Here is a 20,107-nt window from a genome sequence, read left to right on the forward strand (position 1 = left end):
TCCCCAAATCAGGGAACAGAAGAATCACAATGTTAAAGTTAACAAAAGTAAAATATTGTGATTTCTCTTTTCCCTGATTGCTTGGGATCTTCTAAGTTAGCCAAATTAAAATTAATTTACTACCTTTGAATTTTATAGGTTATTACAAATCCAGTTATAGATTATCATAACAATTCAGCACCCCAAACTACTGCTTAAACAGCTTTGCAGACTTTCACAGAAATAAATTAAATTAAGGTAATACAGTAAATTAAATTCTATAACATATAGAAAACAGTGTTCATGTTGGTGGAAATGGTATTCATACACAGATAATATGCACATTTTGGGAAATAGTTTAACAAAGATATTAGATACTGTTCATCTGTGACTATATATATATATATATATATATATATATATATATATATATATATATATATATATATATATACATATATATACACGTATATATATGTATATATATATATATATATATATAATATATATATATATATATATATACAGTAATAGGATTTTTGGAGTGGCACCATTCTGCAGGCTTTAGAAAATCGGTCAATGATTGCCAGAATTGCCAGAATACCGTAATATCCCAGTTGTTCCAGTTGCCCAAGTCATAGTTGGCTTCGGCAGGAGTATATTCTCTAAGCACAGGGTAAGAGTTTTCCAATTTACGATGTCATAATGACAGTACAGCCCCAATTCCACAGCTGAATAGTGGTGAAACTCACACCTTTACATAAAATTGGTGCCGTAACCACGTGGAGATCACTGTGCAGACTTGGCTGATGTGAGCTTTCATGGACTTGGAGTATATAAGTATATCATCAATGTAAACTTTAACACATTGGTTAAGCAGGTCCCTGAATATCTTGTTCACAAATGCCTGGAACACTGCAGGCAAGTTGGTCAGGCCATATAGCATCACGAGATACTCCTTATTGGTGTGGAATGCTGTCTTCCACTCACCCCCCTCCCTTCTTAAGTCCAATTTAGTGAAGAAGCGTGCTTTACAAAGCAATTTCAGGGCTGGGGAACTGGTTGGGGGGGGGGGGTAGTGGTAGTACACAGTTATCAATTTAGGGAGGTCAGTGGCTTAGTTGGACACTAAACTCTCAATGTGGGTGGAGTAACATCTGTACATCAATTATCTTTGGTAAAAATGGTCAAGACAGCACAGTGGTAAATGAGTGAGTTCTTTGTTCTACCAAGAAATCTGCAGGTTGTGCAAGTGGAGCTGGACTAGCAAAAATACACTGTTAGCACAGGAGTTCTCACCTACTTTGGGGATTCATTGTCCCAGTTTTTTAGAGCACGGGGCACAGCATTTTCCTTGGTGTACACTCATGTCTTGGCAAGCTGAGTTCTCCCAAGGTAGCCACGGTCAAGGTGTTGGTTGTGAAATAGGTTGTCCAGCTAGATCGCTGTCATGATATACTGGTAAAGAGTCAAGTTTTTGTCCTTGTAGGCAAATTTGGCCTGAAAAGTGGGACTTCCCTTAAAATTGCACACAGAGCGGAGTTGTTCCACCCACTCTGTGACACTTGCATCCTGATGTTGCAGATGTAGCATCCAAATGTCTAATACACCCTTCCCCCCAATGAATACTTAAACACATCTTTGATTAATTGGGAGCCCTGTAACTGCATGCTTCTGTCACTAATAATGAGTCCTAGACCAGCACTCTTCCTGTCAGCAGTGACATAAAAAGTCATACAGTATTTAGAAGATTCCTCCAAATAGGACTCTGTTTGAGTGAAGAATATATCACACTGAAAAAGGAATCCCAGCAATTCACTGAGTTATCAAACTTTTTTGGCATAGCCATTTTTGTGAATTTACCTTGTGGGGCCAGTAGGCCTCACATAGCCTGTACTAGGTGTGTTTTGGTGGCCAGTAGCACCACAGGTAGGTCGCCAGTAGCTAATTCTGATGAGAAATCTCCACTGGATTCATCAGTGGCAAAGTATTCTGTAATGATCCATGGGGGCAGAAGGTACAGAATCAATTAGTGGAGTTTACTAGAAAAACAGATGTAAAAATATTCCAAATTGCAAGGGAGTATACCAGAATACACCATCAGCTTAGCAAAAAATACAAAATACACAATCAAAAACCAGAAGCACAGAACAAGGTCAAAAACAGGCCCAAAGGAAAGCAATAAACAGCTTGGTATATAGTACAACTAAGTTTGGTGCACTGAGTTTGGCATGAGCATGGCTTTTATGTATGCAAACCCGGAAGTAACTTTGACCTTAGAGCTTTGACCTTAGAACTTTGAGCTAGCCCTCAGCACCTGATTGAGAATCTGAGCCTGATGGGACTGAACACCTCCCACTGCAACTAGATCCTGGACTTCCTGACTGGGAGACCTCAGTCAGTCCAAATCAGGAGCAGCATCTCCAGCACCACCACATTGAGCACTGGAGCCCCCAGGGCTTTGTGCTCAGCCCACTTCTGTTCACCTTGCTGATTCATGTCTCATGTCTCTTCACAGATTGAACCAAATCATCAAGTTTTCCGATGACTTGCCCGTGGTGGGTCTCATCAGCAAGAACAAGGAGTCAGCATACAGAAAGGAGGTGCAACACCTTAATGCCTGGTGTAGAGCCAACAATCTGTCTCTGAATGTTGATAAAAATAAAGAGATGGTTGTTGACTTCAGGTGAGCACAGAGCGACCTCTCTCTATTGAACATTGACGAATCACCTGTAGAGATGGTCAAGAGCACAAAATTTCTTGTTCATCTAGCGGAGAACTTCACCTGGTCACTCAACACCAGCTCCATCAATTGTCTCTGAGGAAAAAATACTGACTATGTTTTACAGAGACACCATTGAGAGCAATTTACTCAGTTACTACCTGAGTAACTGCATAACTGTCTCTTTTGGGAACTGCATCATCTCGGATTGCAAGTCCCTGCAGCAGATAGTGAGGACAGCTGGGAAAATCATTATTATCTGTCTTTCCTCTATCATGGACATTTACACCACATGCTGCATTAGCAAAGCCAACAGCATTGTAGAGTCATCTCTCTTAACTGTGTAGCAGGAGTGAGTATTACTTACTAAGTTTCATGTCTGTGGGACCTAAAAATTGGTCTGTCTAATCAGAGAAGTATAGTTCTGTTTTTGCATTTATATTTTTATCTTGCATTAATATACCCCCCAAAATAACAGAATTAACTGACTTTCATTGTAACAAAAATGAATGCAAAAACCCTTTGTGTTTGCGTCCTCTATACTTACTAATTCATCTTCAGCCCACTCACATCCTGTAATTGTTTCTGAAAAAAGTCACAAAAAAATTGTAAGCACCAACAACATAGTAATAGAGATGGACATTATAATTATTGTTATTTACTTTCCAGCATGTGCTTATAATCCTAGAAATTCTGGAATAATTATATGTTCTTTGAAAACACTTTTCTCTGTGATGCTGTAGCTATTAAATGAACAATCTGATGTGTACACAATAACTCAATTTATTTTCAGTGTAAAAGTGCAAAATACAGTATCTCACGAAAGTGAATACACCCCCTCATTTTTGTAAATATTTTCTTATACCTTTTCATGTGACAACACTGAAGAAGTGAGTATACAGCTTGTATAACAATGTAAATTTTCTGTCCCCTAAAAATAACTGTATATAGCCATCAATGTCTAAACTGCTTGAGTACACCCCTAAGGGAAATTGTGAAAATTGGGCTCAAAGTGTCAATATTTTGTGTGGCCACCATTATTTTCCAGCACTCCCTTAACCCTCTTGGGCATGGAGTTCACCAGAGCTTTACAGGTTGCCACTGGAGATCTCTTTCAAGCTTCCATGACGACATCAGAGAGCTGGTGGATGTTAGAGACTCCATCTTTTATTTGAGGATGCCCAACAGATGCTCAATAGGGTTTAGTTCTGGAGACATGCTTGGCCAGTCCATCAACTTTAACCTCAGCTTCTTTAGCTGGCATTCACTAAATTCCAGGGGTTTCGTTATAACAAAATAAAGTGGGTGTGCTTCTGGAGGCCTTGGCTCTGGCTTCAAAAAAAGAGAGCATACCTACGATGGATATTGAAGAACAAAACAGCCATACAGGTAGATTTAATATTTTATATCTATTATGCTTTATTATCTTATAGTTAAGCTATTTTCAAAAACAAATAAACATCCAAAAACTACGGTTGGGGTTAGGGTTAGATTATCAAATAGGCCAAGCCTGCCCGATGACGCAATATCTGTTACGCTGTTCTGAAATCCCTGGAAATAAGTGCATCCCTTCTTTAGCAAGGCAGTGGTCTTTGATGTGTGTTTTGGGTCACTATCATGTTGGAATACTGCCCTGCAGGCCAAGGAATGGGATCATGCTCTGCTTCAGTATGTCACAGTACATGTTGGCATTCACGGTTCCTTCAATGAACTGTAGCTCCCCGGTGCTGGCAGCACTCATGCAGCCCCAGACCATGACACTTCCACCACCATGCTTGACTGTAGGCAAGACACACTTGTACTCTTTATACTCTTTGTACCTGGTTGCTGCCAAACACGCTTGAACCCATTTGAACCAAATAAGTTTATCTTGGTATTTTCAGACCACAGGACATCAGGTTTCAGTAATCCATGTCCTTAGTCTGCTTGTCTTCAGTAAACTGTTTGTGGGCTTTCTTGTGCATCATCTTTAGAAGAGGCTTCCTTCTGGGACAACAGCCATGCAGGTCAATTTGATGCAGTGTGTGGCATATGGTCTGAGCACTGACAGGCTCATCCCCAACCCATCAACCTCTGCAACAATTCTGGCAGCATTCAAACGTCTATTTCCCAAACACAACCTCTGGATATTATGCTGACCACGTGCACTCAATTTTTTTGGTTGACCATGGCAAAGCCTGTTCTGAGTAAAGTGTCCTGTTAAACGGCTGTTTCGTCTTGGTCACCATACTGCAGATCAGATTCAGGGTTTTGGCAATCTTCTTATAGCCTATGCCATCTTTATGTAGAGCAGCAATTCTTTTTTTTCAGATACTTATATAGTTCTTTGCCATGAGGTGCCATGTTGAACCAGTGACCAGTATGAGAGAGTGTGAGTGATAACACCAAATTTAACACACCTGCTCCCCATTCACACTTGAGACCTTGTAACACTATGTATCATGTATCACATGATACCGGGGAAAGAAAATGGCTAATTGGGCACAATTTGGACATTTTCACTTACGGTTATACTCACTTTTGTGGCCATCAGTTTAGACATTAATTGCTGTGTGTTAAGTTATTTTGAGGGGACAACAAATAGTTATATAAGTTATACACTCACTACTTTACATTAGTAGCAAAGCATCATTTCTTCAGTGTTGTTAAATGAATAGGTATAATAAAATATTTGCTAAAATGTGAGGGGTGTACTCACTTCTGTGAGATACTGTATATAAAAGTGTAAAATAGATGTTTATTGATGCTCTATATCAGAGTTAAATTTCACCAGTGATAATGTTTAATACCAGAATTTACTCTTTTCTGGCAATATACTGAGACCTTCAACAAAGTCATGAAATGACGATGATGTATTTGCTATAAATCTCTTTGTCATGCCATGTTTTCTCTACTCACTGAGCCCATGTTAGACTGCCAATCACTTCAGTTTAATTGTTGGAGATAATTCCAAAGTGAACTTGTGGCCAAAACCTGGGATCTGCCTTAAAGTTATTTAACATTTGTGAACCAGGTGATTCACAAATCACCTGCTGCTCATTCGGTTACATGCCATTATATGGGTTATAGTGGGTGGCATACCACTCTAGGACACTTGTTATGCAGCTACTTACTGTAGGTATTATTTCTCCAGATTCAATGTCATCACTTTTCCAAGTGTTGTGAGCGTAGTGCTCATCATATCTTAAATTATTAGAGTATAAACAGATTGTACCTATTCTTTTGGGTGGTGCAGGAGGTCCACAGTGTCTACACAAGAGATATAGAAAATTTTAAAAAAAAAAGTAAATATCAATAGTAAAATATTAGCAAATATTAGCTTTAGTAAGGATGTAATTTGTAGATACTTACAAGTTTTTAAGCTTTTCAAAGAAACTCTGAAAAAGGGTATGTGCATAATTTGAGTACAATTTGAAAACAAGCACAAATAAATGTAAATGCAAATACTTGGACATTGATAGTTATTATTCTACAATAGTATATTGAAATTGATACAAACTCATAAATAACTAAATAATATGAACATAATTATGTCTAATGATTAATAATTATGACTTTCAGCTTTTATTTAAGGGTATTCACAAATTAGGTGAATTACAGGAATTATACTTTTTATGTGATCTCATTTTTTAGGTAAAACATTGTGTTGTGAATACTATTCCCTTATAATTTACAATTACAAGTGAACAGATATTTAAAAAACTGACAATTGGTAATTATTTGTGGTTTTTACTTCTTGGTTTCCTTTTGATGAGTTAAAATCCTCCACCATTTATGGGCATACAGAAAAGAGGAAGACATCATTCTAAACTGCAACAGATTAACTTTTATTTGTATCTGTTTATAATAAAAAATAAATGAAACTTGTTGCACAGACAACAACCTTGAAATGTCTACTTTAAAACAAACAGATTTTAAACAAAAAATGCCTATTTGTGTAAAATGCACAAAAAACACCAATCGGTACAGCAATGGAGCTATAGTTCCGGATGAACCTCTGGTAAATATTCGCAAAGCAATGAAACTTTTGCATGTCTTTATTGTTGGATAGGACGAGCCCAGACATGGGCAAACTATGGCCCGCGGGCCATATACAGCCCAATGGGCTTTTTAATCCGGCCCGCCAAACTCGTCCACGTTAAGTTATTAAATTAATTTTTATTATAAAGACACCACAATAATTTTACCTAGCTGTAATTCCCATCTTTCCCCAGCAGATGGTGCACCCCGAAGACATTGAACCTTGAGTGTGATGCATTACGGTTACTCTCTACTTCATTTTGTCGCTTTGCACTTTTAGCCCTTCAGTAAAAATGAGCAGACCGAAGAAAAGAAAAGTAGACATTTACATTGAATACACTAATGCTGGCTCGCTAGGTTACTTACTTAAGATACCATGAGTTTAAAACATTTGTTCAAAGTTACAATGAAAAAGTGTCAAAGGTTGTGTTTTTTTTTTGTTGTTGTTTTTTTTTAAATTGCAAAAGACAAGGAAAGAAGTGCTAGTTGAAGTCTTTCCTGAATAAGTAGGTCTTCAGCTGCCGCTTGAAAATAGCCAGTGACTCAGCTGTCCAGACCTCTAGGGGAAGTTCATTCCACCACCTAGGTGCCAGAACAGAGAAGAGTCTTGTAGTATACTTGCCTCTTACCCTGAGAGATGGTGGAAACAGTAGATCGGATGGTGCGGGGTGCAGTGCGAGGAGTGATGAGGGCTTTGAGGTAAGAGGGAGCTGGTCCATTTTTGGATTTTTAGGCCAGCATCAGTGTTTTGAATCTGATGCATGCAGCTACTGGAAGCCAGTGGAGGGATTGCAGCAGCGGGGTGGTATGCAAGAACCTTGGCAAGTTGAAAACAAGCCGGGCAGCTGCATTTTGGATCATTTGCAGAGGACGGATTGCGTTCATAGGTAGACCTGCCAGCAGTGCATTGCAGTAATCCAGTCTAGAAATGACAAGACACTGAACAAGTACCTGAGCAGCCTATGAGGACAAAAATGGCCGAATCCTTCTAATGTTGTAGAGAAGAAATCGACATGAGCGAGTCACATTAGCAACATGAGAGGAAAAGGACAGTTGACAGTTGTCCATGATTACCCCAAGGTTGCGAGCTGTGGCTGAAGGGAAGATCAGATCATTGTGCAAGGATATAGCAAGATCATGACCTGGGGATGAATCACCTGGGATGGCGTCCTTCCAGGTAGGAAGCAAACCATTCCCAAGCTGATCCACAAATACCAAGACTCTTGAGGGTGGATAAGAGAGTCTTGTGGTTGACCGTATCAAACGCTGCTGAAAGGTCAAGGAGGACAAGGTTGGATGACAGGTTGGCTGATCTAGCAGCATGTAGCTTCTCAGAGACATCCAAAAGTTCTGTCTCTGTGGAATGAGCTGCTTTAAAGCCAGACTGGTTGAGGTCTTGGAGGTTGTTCTGTTGGACATAGACAGACAGTTGATTATAGACAATGCGTTCAAGAATTTTTGAAAGAAATGAGAGAAGTGATACCGGTCTGTAGTTACTGATGTCTGATGGATCCAGAGCAGGTTTCTTTAGGATGGGAATAACCCTTGCTCTCTTGAAAGTAGTTGGTACCTGACCAGATGCTATGGTTCTATTGACGATAGTGGAAATGAAGGGCAGAAGGTCTTGCAAGATGGTCTGGAGCATAGTGGAAGGGAGTGGATCCAATGGGCAGGTGGTAGGATTGCAGGACTGGATGAGTTGTAAAATCTCTTCTGCTGCCACAGTTGAGAAATGTGACAACGAAGGTGTAGGGGAATCCATACTCTGAGATGTAAGTGCAGTCAGGGCTGAAGTGGAGGTCCGGCAGATTTCCTCAATCTTCTGGTAGAAAGAAGCAAAGTCTTCTGCAGTCAGGGAGGATGAAGAAGGTGGAGCCGGGGGGGTGAGCAGAGAAGAGATGATGTTGTGGAATTTCCGAGGGTCATGGGAGGAAGCTTCAAGCTTTTCCTTATAGAAGGAAGTCTTGGCAGAAGTCACATCTGAGGAGAACTTGGCAAGAAGTGTTCGGTAAGAATCAAGATCTGCATCAAGTTGTGATTTCTTCCACTTTCTCTGTGATGATCTTAGCTCTCTTCGATTGTTGCGCAGCACATCTGAAAGCCAAGGAGCAAGAAGTTTTCTTGGGTTTAGTGAACATAGGGCAGAGGAAGTCCATAGTTGAGGAAAGAGATGAGAGGAAAGTATCTGTGACTGAGTCCAAGGGTAGTGAGGAAAAAGACTCAGGATCAGGAAGGGAAGAAAGAGTGCCAGAAGATACAGAAGAAGGGGAGACAGAGTGGAGGTTGCGGCAGGTAAGAGCGAGGGGGTGAGAGGTAGTTTTAGGTAGGATAGGTAGAGTGATGGTGAAGGATACCAGGTGATGATCAGAGACGTGTAGTGGGGTAGCAGTCACGTCTGTAGCTGGAGAAGGACGGGTGAAAACCAGGTCCAGGATATTGCCTCCTTTGTGTGTGGGGATGTAGCTGTTGAGTGTGAGGGTGAATGAGTCGAGAAGAGGGAGGGAAGAAGAATGTAGCTTGTCAGAGGGGAGGTTGAAGTCACCAAGTACTGTTAGGTTAGACAGTGAGTGCCGAGTGTTCAATAAAGAGTGGACAACAAAATATTTTTTCACTGAAGTACGATCAACAGCTATATGTCTGATATGCCAAGAAACTGTAGCAGTTTAAAGAATACAACATCAGCCGTCATTTTGTCACAAAACATGCTAACCAAGCTAGTAAACAGTCTCCACAAGAACGGGCGGCTACAGCTCAGAGATTGACGGCTAATTTACAGACTCAGCAAAACCTTTTTCATTGACAAACTGTGATTCAAGAGTCAAATACTAAGACAAGTTTTTTGCTGGCATTCAAATTAGCAAAGGCTGGTAAGAATGCATGGATGAGACAGCAGGTCTCTTGTGTCCGGAGAGCAAAGGCAAACTTTTATGCTTAACTTAACGAAACCACGTTTCCAAACCTTTGGAGGATGGCACAGAAGATGCTGATGTTGTTTGGTTCAACCTATGTGTGTGAACAGACAATCAGCGTCATGAACATAAACAAAGCATGTCACAGATCCAAGTTAACTGACCAACACCTCGGATCTATCTTGATAATTGCCACAACAAATATAATGCCAGACAATGATGCAGTTGCAAAAAAAGGAGACCAACAACACTGATCCCACTGAAACTGAATGGGAGTTTATTACTACGTTATTAAATTAATAAATTTGTGAAACAATTTTTACAATAAACTAAGCACAATGGTGTTTTGCTGCCTGTTAAAGGCCAAATCTTTTCATGTAATGGCTTTTACATTTAATTTATATTACTCAACATATATGACAGCTTGTGGTTTTCAGGTGGTACTTGGACCACCCATGTGGTTTCTGGGCTCTTAACAGCATGGTCTGGTGAGTAATGAGGCCATCCAAAATTGGTTTATTATCCACTGTGGTGATCTTCAGGGGGACTGTACAATGTGTGTTCAGGAGCAGTTCCTTGAGAAGTTGACAGTGGATGATGATGATGGTTGACCCAGATTCCACTAGGTGGGTAAAATTGCATAGTGTATCTGCACCAGTATCTGTGGGTGCTCACCTTGGTGGCTCCCGAGGCTGGTTTCTCAGGACATTCTGCATGATTGCAGGTGAGTTCAGTTTGGAGTGAGGGGTTTAGGTCTTCTGGAAAGATATCTTTTCACACCAGGTTGTTTCACACATTTGGAAATTACTATTATTATTATTATTATTATTATTATTATTATTATTATTAATTAATAATAATTAAATAAATAATTATTTAGCAGCTGAATGGACATGTTACACCTAAACCTTTGGACTATGAACTGCCCAAGGCCTTCAGACACATCTGCTGTCTCAATATCACCTCATTGCCCATATCAATGTGCCACTGACCTGCTACCTGGGCCCACCTTCCATCCACCTGTACAAACTTTCATGACATAAATGGTGCCACTGAGAGTAATACATTAATAACTTGCTTGCAACTAGTATGAACAGACAATTTCTACAAGACTTCTTTTTCATAGCCAAGAAGCCACAATATCACTATCTTCATCATTGCTTCAATAACAGGGCCCTGATTTTTCATCAATATGAAAAATAAGCTCAACCGGCAGAATCATGTGTCAGTCAGCAGAGAAAAGAACAAATGGAAGACACTGTTCAACACCTTCCTCTGTCATTTTGGGTACTTAGTCATCCCTTCAGCTTCATTAACACTCCAGCGGAAATTCACGCCTCTTTGAACAATGTTCTCACAGACATTTTGTGTTTGTGTTCTTGTTTTAAATCCTGTACCCCAGTCAAGCACACTCCTCTCTTTTACTAGACCTTCAGCAACGGCTTGAAAACCAATGTCAAAGCTCCTGCTTCTGGATACCATTATTTTAAGCTTTAGATTTTTCTAGACTGTTGGTAGACATAAATCCTTGAAATGAGCTAATCTATCTCCTCTAAAACCAAAACTATTTCAACTTTAGTGTTAATTAAACAGTGAAAAAAAAACAAGGCTAGAAATAGGTTTAATAATTTTCAAATCTTTTAATAGAAAATACAAGCTAAATCTGATTATATTAAAGGCATTTTCACATGCTAAATGCGATTTTTTTTCTTTATAAATGCACTGAAAATAATTTCAAGTAGAATTTGCATTTGGAATCTGTTTCTGGTAATGCTGCTCCAGAGGAAAAGGTATGAACAAAGGTATGAACAAAGACATACATGGAATTAATTATCAAGGGCTAAATTCAAAATAAGTGCAGACATTAAGGACACACACGAGAAACAACCAGTGGCCAGTCTCTGATGATATAAAAAACAGCAATGTAAACAGACACTAAAGAACAGTGCTTGCGATAGTGTTGCAAGCTACTGTGTGATGAAAGGCCTCGTCACAAGAAGAAGATTCCTGACACAGAATAGTATATGAATGTCTTTTGCAGCACCAAAACTTTAGCTGCAGCTTCACAAGTAACTATAGACTGTATTAATACTTTCATTTAAATACCTGGGAAGAGAGCAAATACCTTCCTGAAGAGAGCAGTTTTGACAATAAAATACATAGCATTTGATTTTGAAGACATTGCTGTTTTTCAGGAGAAAAGTCTTCACTTATAAACACAGATTTGATGAAGGTTTTATTATCGCAAACATATATTACAGTGGAATTCTTTTCAATACATATCCCAGCTTAGGATGTTGAGGTCTTAGCATAGGGGCAGCTAAGATACAATGTCCCTGGAACATAGTGGGTTAAGAGCCTTGCTCAACTGCCTCACAGTGGCAGCACGGCAGTGCTGGGGATTGAATCCCAACCTTTTATCAATAATGCAGAGCCATAATCTCTTGGCTCTGCATTATTGCTGCTTACTAAGCTGTTTGTATATCCACCCTTCTCTACAACTCTGAAACATGGTAGTGATATCACCCTTGATACTGAACTACTAAGGGACAAACATTGTATTGCTCCTTGATTCAGTCTGCCAACAAAACATATTAATAAAAAAGGATCAATGACATCAGGGGCCTGTTTCAGAAAGGAGGTTAAGTGAAAACTCTGAGTATGTTAACAGTGAAATGAGGGAAACTCTGGGTTTTCCGTTTCAGAAAGGGAGGTATGTTAAACCCGAGAAAGCAGGTTAAGTCAAGCCCGTTTCTAAAAGAGAGGTAACTTGTACTCAGAGTCAGTTACCATAGTAACTGACTCTGTGAACCTAACCTGGTCGGGAGCAGGTTGTCTTCCGTAAACAAAGAGTTTCTTTCGGTCACCTCCCCTTTTTAAAGAGGAAGTGATGTTTAAACACCTCATTCATTGCACACATTTCAGTTACACAGACAGCATCTAAGGGAATGAAATGTCCTTTTATGGACAATCCTGTTGACGAAGAAGCTGTATTAATTTGTAGGGAGTTACATTTACATTGGGAGAGGATTTTGAGGCCCAGAATGGATTTTTTGTCATATCCCTATGCATTTTTATTTGAGGTACTGTTTTTCTTTACAGTCAATAAGATACATTCTCATACAATCTCATCCATCCTTACATCATAATATCAAAAATATACCTTTTTAAGTTATATAGGGTTTTATTTTTTATAAAGGTTTTTTTTAATACGTGTTCAAATTCTCCATATGCTTGCATAAGCACTTCCAGTTCTGCTGGGGAGAAATATGCAGACTTTTTTTTTTTTTGTCTGACGCTGTTGCCATGGTGATTCGTTATATCTGCGCTCCTGTTATGCGAGACACAGAGGAGGAAGCCGGAGTGAAAGCAAACAGAGTTTATTTGCCAAAAACACGAAGTAGCAGTAATCCGGTGGTGCGCTGTAGAAGCGTGGCCCACAGAGGTCCAGAGTTAGGAATAAAAGGCAGTCTGTGTAATCCGGTGGTGCGCAGTGGAAGCGCGGCCCACAAAGTCCAGAGTTATGGGAAGAAAGGCAGTCGGTGTAATACCCAGGGGAGCGCTTAGGAGAAGCGTGAAGCTGAACACGGTAGTGACGAGGAATGAACAGCCATACCATGGATAATACCTGACGGTGAGTGGGGGTGAGAGAGGGGATTATATATGGTGAGTGATGAGAGTGAAATGAGAGTCAGGTGTGTGAAATTAGTAAGCCGGCGAGCCACTCCTTGCGGGTGGGGCATGCACAGGAGAAGAGTCAGAGAGCTTCCTGACACCACCTCCTCCCCCAGGGGTGGCACCGGACGCACTGACCCTGCGACGAGGACGACCCCTAGCCCTTGGGCGCCATGCAACGTGGGTGGGCAGCATGGAACTCTGCCAGCAGACCCGGGTCCAGCACATCCTGCCGGGCCACCCATGACCGATCCTCCGTGCCATAACCCTCCCAGTCTACCAGGTATTCGAGGCGACCCCCGCGCCGTCTGGAGTCCAGGACTTCCCGCACAGCGTAGATGCCAGGCTGAGCTGCGACTTCCGACTGGACGGGCGCCACGGGGTCACCTGGAGGGCGAGAGACAGGCGAGAGACAAGGTTTAAGCAGGGACATGTGAAAGGTGGGGTGTATGCGGATCCTTGACGACAGCTCCAGCCGATATGAAACATCATTGATCTGCCTGGAGATCCTGAAAGGCCCAATGAACCTGGGGCTAGGCTTGCGGCTCGGCAGTTTCATCTTCAGGCCCTTAGTGGAGAGCCACACCCTATCCCCGGGGCGGTAATGAGGAAACTCTAGATGCCGAGCGTCAGCGTGCTGGCGGGTGTTGCGGAGAGCTCGGCGCAGCTGGGTGTGTGCCGACTCCCAGAAGCTCTCCCGGTACCAGGCGTCCACCGAGGGTATGTCGCTAGGCTCGTCCGACCATGGGAACAGGGGCGGCTGGAACCCCAGCACGCATTGGAAAGGGGTGAGGCCCGTGGCGTCCTGGCGGAGCGAGTTCTGAGCACATTCTGCCCAGGGAAAGAAACGAGCCCAATCCCCCTGATCCTGGCTGCAGTAAGTCCTTAAATATCGGTTCAGCTCCTGAATCTTACGTTCCGCCTGGCCGTTGGACTGCAGGTGGTACCCTGATGTCAGATTCACAGACACCCCTAGGAGCTGGAAGAAAGTCCGCCAAACCCGAGACGTGAACTGGGACCCACGGTCTGAAACTATTTCCTCCGGGAGACCGAAGTTCCTGAACACATGGTGGAACAGGGCCTCGGCAGTTTTGAGGGCTGTGGGCATGCCCTTCAGAGGCACAAAGCAGCAGGCCTTGGAGAAGCAGTAAACTGCTACCAAGATGCATGTGTTACCTCCTGACCATGGCAGGTCGGTCACGAAGTCGATCCCTAGGTGTGACCAGGGGCGCTGAGGGACGGGGAGCGACGGGCAGGTGGCGTGGTACCTTTGCCATGGCGCAGGTGGCACACTCCTGGACGTAGCGGGTCACCTCCTCTGCCATCCTCGGCCAACAGTAACGTGCCTGAAGGAGCTGGACTGTCCTCCTCTCTCCCTGGTGGCCCGTGCCCGGTCCCTCGTGGACCGACTGGATTAACCCACAATGACAGGAGGTGGGGACAAAGACACATCCCTCGGCGCACCCACCAAGGGTGGGCTCCTGGATGGAAGCAGCGTAGATTTTGCTGTCGACGTCCCAGACAATCGGCCCCACGACGATCGAAGGAGGAAGGATGGGGTCTGGATCGCTGGGTTCCTCAGGCCAGAATACCCGGGACAGGGTGTCGGCCTTACCGTTAAGCGCCCCCGCTCAGTAGGTGACATGGAACTGGAACAGAGTGAAGAAAAGGGCCCAGCGAGCCTGCCTGGCATTGAGTCTCCGGGCCTCCCGTAAACTAGTGCTCTGCGCCCTCTAACCAGTGCCTCCACTCTTCCAGGGCAAGTTTTATCGCCAGTAACTCACGGTTCCTGGATGTTCCGCCACCGAGAGCTTGTGTAAGAAGAAGGTACATGGATGGAGCCGTGGTGGGGTGCCTGACCGCTGAGAGAGAGCGGCCCCCACCCCCATTGAGGAGGCATCTACCTCAACCACAAAGGCCCTCTGGAGGTCTGGATGACGTAACACGGGGCGGAACAGAAGCGCTGGCAGAGCACCTTGAATGCCCCCTGGGCCTCCTTGGTCCACCTCAGGGTCCACGCCTTACCCCTGAGGAGAGAAGTGAGGGGAGCGGTGATCTGGCTGTACGCCTGGATAAACCGCTGATAAAAGTTTGCAAAGCCCAGGAAGCATTGGAGCTCCTTAATCGTCTCCGGGACGGGCCAGTTTCTTACTGCTCTAACCTTTCTCTCGTCCATCTGTATTCCCCGTGCACTGATGACGTAGCCCAGAAACTGCACCTCCTCTTTGTGGAACTCACACTTTGAGAGGTTAAGGTAGAGCTGTTGGGAACGAAGTGCTCCTAGGACCTCAGGTACATGGGTATGGTGCTCCTCCAGGTTCTTGGAGTAGATCAGGATGTCATCGATGTACACCATGATGAACCTTTGTAGGTAGGGTCGGAGCACTTCGTTCATGAACGCCTGGAACACAGCTGGAGCGATGGATAGGCCGTACGGCATGACCTGATATTGGTAGTGTCCGGAGGGTGTGACGAAGGCTGTTTTCCACTCATCTCCCCTCCTGATGCGTACCAGGTTATAAGCGCTCCAGAGATTAGGGCCTCGAGAGCTGCTGGAACAAGCGGGAGAGGGTAAGGGAGAGGAGAGATCTGGGCGTTCAGCTGTCGGTAGTCTATGCAGGGACGCAGGCCCCCGTCCTTCTTCCCCACAAAGAAAAAGCTCGAAGCAGCCGAGGAGGATGACTTGGTGATGAAGCCCTGCTGGAGAGCCTGCTGGACGTACTCCTCCATCGCTCGATGTTCTGGAGCAGAAAGGGGGTAGATTCGGCCATTGGGCAGCTTAGCCCCCGGAAGCAGGTCGATGCAGCAGTCACCTTGTCGGTGAGGGGGGAGACGAGTGGCCGCCTGAGGACAGAACACGTCCTTGAAGGCCTGGTACTCCTGGGGGATCTCTGCCTGCTTTGATGTCATGGCTTCCTCTACCCTGGTGGTGCCTACCATGGCCTGGGGGACCCTTACGGGAAGATGGGAGATGCAGTGCTCCAGGCAGTGGGTATTCCAATGCAGAACGTCGCAGGGGTCCCAGGAGCATGCTGGGGCGTGTTGGCTTAGCCAGGGCCTTCCCAGGATCACGCTGACGGTGGAATCGTCGAGCACCATGAACCGGATTTCCTCCCGCTGGAACAGTCCCACCTGTAGAGTCACTACCGGCGCACAGTACTTGACCCAGCCCCGACCCAGTGGGTGTCCCTGGATGGTCTGGACGGCTAAGTCCTGGGAACCCCTCTCTCAGGGGAGCCGTAAGCTGGTGAGGCAGGCTTGCGAGATGAAGTTCCCTGCCGAGCCGGAGTCCACCAGAGCATCCACGGAAAGAGAGAGAGTGGGAGAAGTGTCACAGTGAGTGTAGACAGAGTAGATATGTTTCTCGGAAACTCTACTGTACTCACCGCTGCTCGAGCTGGGCGCGTGGGACTGGTGATGGAGTGACCTGGGTTCCCACAATACAGGCATTTACCAGACACCAGGCAGCTGTTCACCAGGCAGGCAGACACCAGGCAGCTCCCTCCGGGTCAGTCTCTGAGAGCCCAGCTGCATAGATTCGGTGTCTGAGGCAGTAGTAGGTCCGGGTGGGACCCCGGGGGTTGGTGACATGGGGTGGCACACCGCCAGCCGCTGAGAAAGGCCAATGGATTTCTTAATGAAGTCCTCCAATCCAGTAGTGTCCTCAAATACCGCCATAGCTTGTTTAATTTCTGGAGACAGACCCTGCTGATATACCCCCAGTAGCGCCGACTCGTGGTGCGGAAACGCAAGCTGTAAGCAGTGATGTCATCATTTCCCTGACGCAAGCTAAGCAGCTGGTCGGCTGGGGATAGGACACTGAAAACCTCGATAAAGTGCGCGGTGAAATGAGCATACGCATTTATCATCGGGCTGGCTGAGTCCCACAATGATTGAGCACAAGCTAGCGCTCTCCCGGACAGGAGTGAGATGAGGAACGCTTGGATCGCTCGGACGGAAAGCGCTGCGGCTGCATCTCTATATAGAGGTTTACCTGGAGTAGAAAGCCACGGCACGCTGAAGCTTCTCCCGAAAAAGTTCCCGGGAGCGCCATGGGGCTGCCTGTGATAGCAGGGGGGTCAGGACGAACCGCGGTGGATGGAAAGGCGGCTCGAAGCACGATGACGAGATCCTGAACCGGGTCTGAGGAGGTGCTGGGTCGGCTCTCCATTGTCAGGTAAGAGCGGAAAGGTCCCTACCTTTAATTTTTGAAGGTCAGTTATTCTGTTATGCGAGACACAGAGGAAGAAGCCGGAGTGAAAGCAAACAGAGTTTATTTGCCAAAAACACGGAAGTAGCAGTAATCCGGTGGTGCGCTGTGGAAGCACGGCCCACAGAGGTCTAGAGTTAGGAATAAAAGTCAGTCTGTGTAATCCGGTGGTGCGCAGTGGAAGCGCGGCCCACAAAGTCCAGAGTTATGGGAAGAATGGCAGTCGGTGTAATACCCGCTTAGGAGAAGCGCAAAGCTGAACACGGGAGTGTCGAGGAATGAACAGCCAAACCATGAATAATAACTGACGGTGAGTGGGGGGTGAGAGAGGGGATTATATATGGTGAGTGATGAGAGTGAAATGTGAGTCAGGTGTGTGAAATTAGTAAGCTGGCGAGCCGCTCCTTGCGGGCGGGGCACGCACAGGAGAAGAGTCAGAGAGCTCCCTGACAGCTCCATTGATAATGGCTTTTTATAGTTGTAGTGCACGTGCTTAACTCAGAGTCAGTCAATTTAGAGCTGATAAAACTAACTCTTTTCAGCTGTTCTGTAACCGAAAACTCAGAGTTTCCCATCTCAGGGTTAATCAACTCAGAGTTCAAGTTTAAGTCTTGGCAGTCCCAAGCAAGGCACACGGCGTGGCATGTGGGGGGAGCAAGGCACACGGCGAGGCAGGTGGGGGGAGCAAGGCACACAACATCCACATCCTAGCAGCAGGGCCGAGCAACGTCCACAGCCGAGCAGGAGGGCCGAGCTTCGTCCACAGCCGAGCTGGATGGCTGAGCGACGTCCACAGCTGAGCCTGAGGGACGAGCTATGTCCACAGCCGAGCAGGAGGGGCAAGCTACGTCCACAGCCAAGCAGGAGGGCCGAGCTATGTCCACAGCCGAGCAGGAGGGCTGAGCGATGTCCACAGCCGAGCAGGAGGGCCGAGCTATGTCCACAGCCGAGCAGGAGGGCTGAGCGATGTCCAAAGCCGAGCAGGAGGGCCGAGCGCTACCCCCGATGCATCGCGGCCAGACCCACATCTCAGAAACCAGGAAATGGGAAGGGAGGGCAGCGAAACATCCTCCACAGAACATAAAAATCAACAGAAAAAATCCATAGGGGCAAAACACAGGCCTGCAAAACCCCCACCGGACAGGACACTGAAAAAACAAAACAAAACTCGGGCTGGTGACATGGCCGGCAACCATGAAGTGAGACGGCACCCCCTGCGGAGAAACGGGAAGCGGAGCAGCGTCCCTCACCGGAAAAATGTGGACCGATGTCACCAAAACCGTGAAGTCCAGGGAAAAAAAAAATCCACCGAGAAAAAAAAAATGCTCCCACAATAAGCCGGTCCAGGCTGCAGCTATCCTGCTGGGTCCTTATCTGGCGGAATCCTTCTGTCACGAATGCGGGGGTAAAAACGGACCCAAATGCACGACAGCTTAAAGAAAACAGGGTTTAATAACTTAACAAACACGAAACATGGACACAGACTGGCGAAAGAAAAAACAGAAAACAGGACAAAACAAAAGACAACAGAGGATTCCGTGCTGCTCAAAGCAACACGGCTCAACTAAGTACGAATAACAATCGGGCACATGAGGAACAGGTGTGCAGAGGTGGGTAAACAAAAGCACATGGCCAATGTCCGGGCTGAGTCCTGAAACAACCAACTGTTTTGTTTGAAAGTTTGGGGAAATGTATTAATTGTTTTGTTTTCCCTGATATAGGCTGTCTATAAATATATTATAAAATATAAATATATTGTGTGAGAGCTTAGCACTGCCTATAGAAATAAAAATAGAAAATAAAAACAGATTTGATTTATGTTTAACAAATAAATAACATCAGTACTTAAGGTTAGCAGTTGTCCTTATTATTAAATAAGCAAAGTAAATGTTTTCAAATTATTTATATGCACACTTTGGTTATCTGGAATTCCACAATCTGCTGCAAGATCTATTTGAAAATGCACTTCATGATTGTGAAGACCAGATGCCACTATGTGCTCACTGTTGTAAAGCTTCTGGTAATGATCCTGTTCAGCAGATTTCCATTCAAATCTAGTTGTCTTTAGACTGAACATTAATTGTTGGAGACTGTAACATCGGTGCCCTCTAACAACCGCCAAAGATAACCCTCTCCCGGAAAAGAGGAGTTTAATATGTAAATCAGGTTCATAAGCAAATAAATCCTGAATGTATTTACACATGCAGAATAGCAAAACAACAGGAAGAAACTCAACACTTTGAAACATTATTTTCACTGAAATAAAGCATAATTTAAACACCAAGCATGGTCAGACTGAAATCATTCTTAAACATTTTACTAATTTGACTCCTGTAATCATCAATTACAAGACACAAACATAATGAAAGCTGAGATTCTACAGAATCCAACGGTATAAGGATTGATGTATGACCAATATTCACAGAATTGGAAGGAAAAAACACTAACACAACCAAGCAGACAATGACACTAAATTTGCTCTTACCTTTGTTGTTTCAATAATAGAAATCATATTCCAAGAGAAAATCCCAGTCGATTTGTAAAATTCCATCCAAAAGAAACTTTTGCTTATTGTCTCTGTTACTTTCTGTG

The 20,107-nt window shown here is 44.4% G+C and overlaps 1 protein-coding gene across 2 annotated transcripts in view; it reads right to left on the reverse strand.

Annotated features, from left to right (window-relative positions):
* si:dkeyp-117b11.1 (SH2 domain-containing protein 6) overlaps nucleotides 1-20,107 on the reverse strand; it is a 63,414-nt gene that overhangs the window by 27,386 nt on the left and 15,921 nt on the right. For both annotated transcript variants that reach the window (XM_027166983.2, XM_027166985.2), the window contains exons 2-4: nucleotides 6,053-6,078; nucleotides 5,916-5,950; nucleotides 3,249-3,286 (exon numbers count right to left, since the gene is read on the reverse strand). In XM_027166983.2, coding sequence (XP_027022784.1) covers nucleotides 3,249-3,286; nucleotides 5,916-5,950; nucleotides 6,053-6,078 — 99 coding nt within the window. The remainder of the gene's footprint in view (nucleotides 1-3,248; nucleotides 3,287-5,915; nucleotides 5,951-6,052; nucleotides 6,079-20,107) is intronic.

Source organism: Tachysurus fulvidraco, chromosome 14 (genome assembly GCF_022655615.1).
Source record: "Tachysurus fulvidraco isolate hzauxx_2018 chromosome 14, HZAU_PFXX_2.0, whole genome shotgun sequence".
NCBI lineage: Eukaryota > Metazoa > Chordata > Actinopteri > Siluriformes > Bagridae > Tachysurus > Tachysurus fulvidraco.